The sequence below is a fragment of the Phytophthora infestans genome, genomic scaffold (assembly GCF_000142945.1).
Source record: "Phytophthora infestans T30-4 supercont1.109 genomic scaffold, whole genome shotgun sequence".
NCBI classification, from domain to species: Eukaryota; Oomycota; class Peronosporomycetes; order Peronosporales; family Peronosporaceae; genus Phytophthora; species Phytophthora infestans.
This window is the reverse complement of record NW_003303650.1, coordinates 227,744-230,681: the sequence shown is the minus strand read 5'-3', so window position 1 is coordinate 230,681 and position 2,938 is coordinate 227,744. Positions and strand designations below refer to the sequence as shown.

Below are 2,938 nucleotides of genomic sequence, written 5' to 3'. Positions count from 1 at the left end.
CTCATTCGCAGCGTGAAGACGTTTTTTAACCCCATTACTCCCATTACGTGACCATTGAGTTATAGACTGGTTAACCTTTTTTCGCTTTGCCATCAAAAATCAGTTGAATCAAATTTGTCATATACTCCATAATCAGAGCTAGATTTGCTGAATCCAATCAGTTTGCACTCTTGTGACTCTCCAATTTAATACAAACGGTTCTTAAAACTGATCTGGCTTCTGTCAAATATGATACATATTATATCCACTCAAGCGCATCATCACCATGTCCTTCTTCGGATTCGGCAAGAGCAAGGAGCCTGAACCCACCTCCTCCTCCTCGAATTCGTACTCGTACGAAGAACCCACGTACGACTACAACGCGTCAGCGGTATCGTCGTCCTTTGACTCTCCATCGTCTGCGCCGCCGTCACCCCTTGGTGGTGCGTCTACTGGCGCCGCAGAAATGCAGCAGCTGCTGATGGAAGAGCAGCAACGCGCGCTGATCCAACAGGCTATCTCGAAGATCACGGCTCTGGCCTGGGAGAAGTGCAGTGCTACCAAGCCCGACTCGGAGCTCTCGTCCAAGGAGAAGGACTGTATTAAGAACGTGACGCTCGCTTACCTGGACACGAGCATGTTCGCTGTGCACCGCCTTAACAAATCCGGCAGCACTTGAGTAAGGACGTGGTAACTAAAGCAACCCTAGCAGTGCTAGCGCCTTACGAGGATCCAGTAATAAACGACCAGCACTAGGACATTCATGTTAAGTTTGAAGAGGTAACTCTTTACTAAGCAGGTCGTGTAGTTAAGAAGTTAAGTCCACGGCATTCTACGGTGGTAGTCTTGTCTGCTTTGCTTTCGTGCGACTATATCTATGCCTATATTGGGTTTTCCTCCTTGCTAGTGTGAGAGCGACCGCAGCTTCCGTACACGAACAGTGGAACATTGCCGTAGGGCCCGACGTCGTAGCGCTCATCAGGAGTGAGTCCGCGTATTCCCCACGTGTTACAGATGATGCGCACGTCCTTATTGGTCTGGCTCAGCAGTTTAGTAAACTTAGGGGTCAGCTGATCCAGCGCGTCGGGCAGTAGGTATGTCACGATGACTGTGGCCTCCGAGAGATCCTCATCCAGCAGGTCACCGTGAGAGACGCTCACAAGTTCCTGCAGCTCATTGGCGGCGATTTGTTCGCGGAAGCGCTTTATCAAATACTTCTCGATCTCCACACCACGAGAACGCGCGCCATAGCACTTGGCGGCCTCTATACAGATGCGGCCATCCCCACAGCCCAAGTCGAAAAGGACCTACAGGTTACAGCACATATAAGATGTGAGAGGACGAGCACCCATCATGTACATTTATGACGCACATCGGAGGGGGTCACACGCGCGATTTCTACAATCTTGGATACGACATCGCGGTCGCTCTGACAGGGCGGCGCCAGTGAGTCGCCCTCGATCCACATGAAGGCACCGGGGTTCTGCTCCTCCTCGCCTGATTCCCCGTCGAAATGCACAGGATGCAACTTCATCAGATGAAGTCGCCGTAAAACAAACTGAGTTTTTAAAATTATCTTCGTTGTTCGTACTTAAGTGATTTTCTGAGTAGAGTGGATTTTTGTAAAATGTCTAAAACAATTAGTGGAGGTGTATCTGTAACGGGGTACGTAGCACTAAGTGTACCCTGGTTACATGAAGTGTGACACTTCACACTTCAGGAGTATGACATGTCATACTCCGGGATATTTGGTACAAGGTACCAAGGTCATTCAAAACCAACCATTGGTTAAATGACATTGCATTTCTATAGGTAACTGATAGTTTGTATTAACCACAAACTTAACCTACCTATAAATATACTCAGTTTACAATCTACCTTATTTAGGTCACTTCGCTCTCTTTAATTAAAGAGGGGACCTGTGAACTGCCGTTCACTGAGAGTTTGTATACTCTCGGAAGATAACTTCCTCTAGCGCAAGGTGCTGTGTGACCCCGTCACACTTGGTAGCACTTGTAGTCAATCCACGCCATCGCGGGTAGACTACCTGAACCTCCGAAGTTCGTTGCCATGGATAGGAACGACTTCTCCCATATGAACGACTCTCAGTTCGAGTCGGTTCGGAAGATGGCAGGCATCTTCGGGATGGAGGCCCTGCAGAGCCTGGTGGTATCAACACCGGCTGAGCAGCTCGAGCGCGTCAATGCATTCGACGCGTACGAGCAGGGCCTCATCGCGCATGTGCGGGAGAACCTGCAGGCTCCGGCGGCGGGAGCAAACCCGCCTCACCCGAAGCCAATACGGCTGAAGGTAAAGCCGTATGAAGGGAAGGAAGGCGAGAACCTTCACTTCTGGGTCCGAGAAGTAGAGCTTGCGATGGACGCGGCTCTGATCTCGACCGAGCAACTGCGTGTTGCTTTTGCACTCTCCAACCTTAGCGGTCGTGCTAAGAGTTGGGTGTACACTCGGGAAGCGACATCCCCTGGATGTTTCACATCCTGGGCTCAGCTGTGCGAACAGCTCCGAGCCGCGTTCCTCCCGGCGAACTACGAGTACCGCCAGCGTTCGCGCTTCCTCGCGTGTAAACAAGGAAGACGCGAACTGCACGAGTATGTGCAAGAGATACGGGAGCTCACGGCGTCCCTAGTGGGAAACCCACTCAATGAACACATCAAGATGACTGTGTTCATGGACGGCCTTCGAGTGGGCCCCGCACGCACTCAGCTGTTCCGGGTGCAGGCAAACACCCTTGAAGAGGCGATTCAAGTGGCTCTTCAAGAAGAATACAGCCATCGCCAGGCGCGTACGCCGGCCTCAGCGTGGCCTGGGAGTTCCTTGTCGGCTCCCGGTCGAACAAGCCCCAACGGACCAGTTCCCATGGAACTCGGGTCCGCCGAACAGCGTGACATCCGCTGCTTCGGCTGTGGGAAGATGGGCCACTTCAAGCGCGACTGTCCCG

At 51.8% G+C, this 2,938-nt stretch overlaps 2 protein-coding genes across 2 annotated transcripts; one reads left to right on the top strand and one right to left on the bottom strand.

Annotated features, from left to right (window-relative positions):
* Positions 1-265: 265 nt before the first annotated feature.
* On the top strand, positions 266-658 carry PITG_19592 (Mitochondrial Protein Translocase (MPT) Family; the record flags this gene model as incomplete). The annotated part of the gene is made up of 1 exon (XM_002896023.1): positions 266-658. The coding sequence occupies one exon, from the start codon at positions 266-268 to the stop codon at positions 656-658; it is 393 nt and encodes a 130-aa protein (XP_002896069.1).
* A 202-nt stretch (positions 659-860) lies between these two features.
* Positions 861-1,526, bottom strand: PITG_19591 (uncharacterized protein; the record flags this gene model as incomplete). The annotated part of the gene is made up of 2 exons (XM_002896022.1): positions 861-1,286; positions 1,352-1,526. 2 exons carry the CDS (start codon positions 1,511-1,513, stop codon positions 861-863), a joined length of 588 nt encoding a protein of 195 aa, XP_002896068.1.
* Between the last annotated feature and the right edge of the window lie 1,412 nt (positions 1,527-2,938).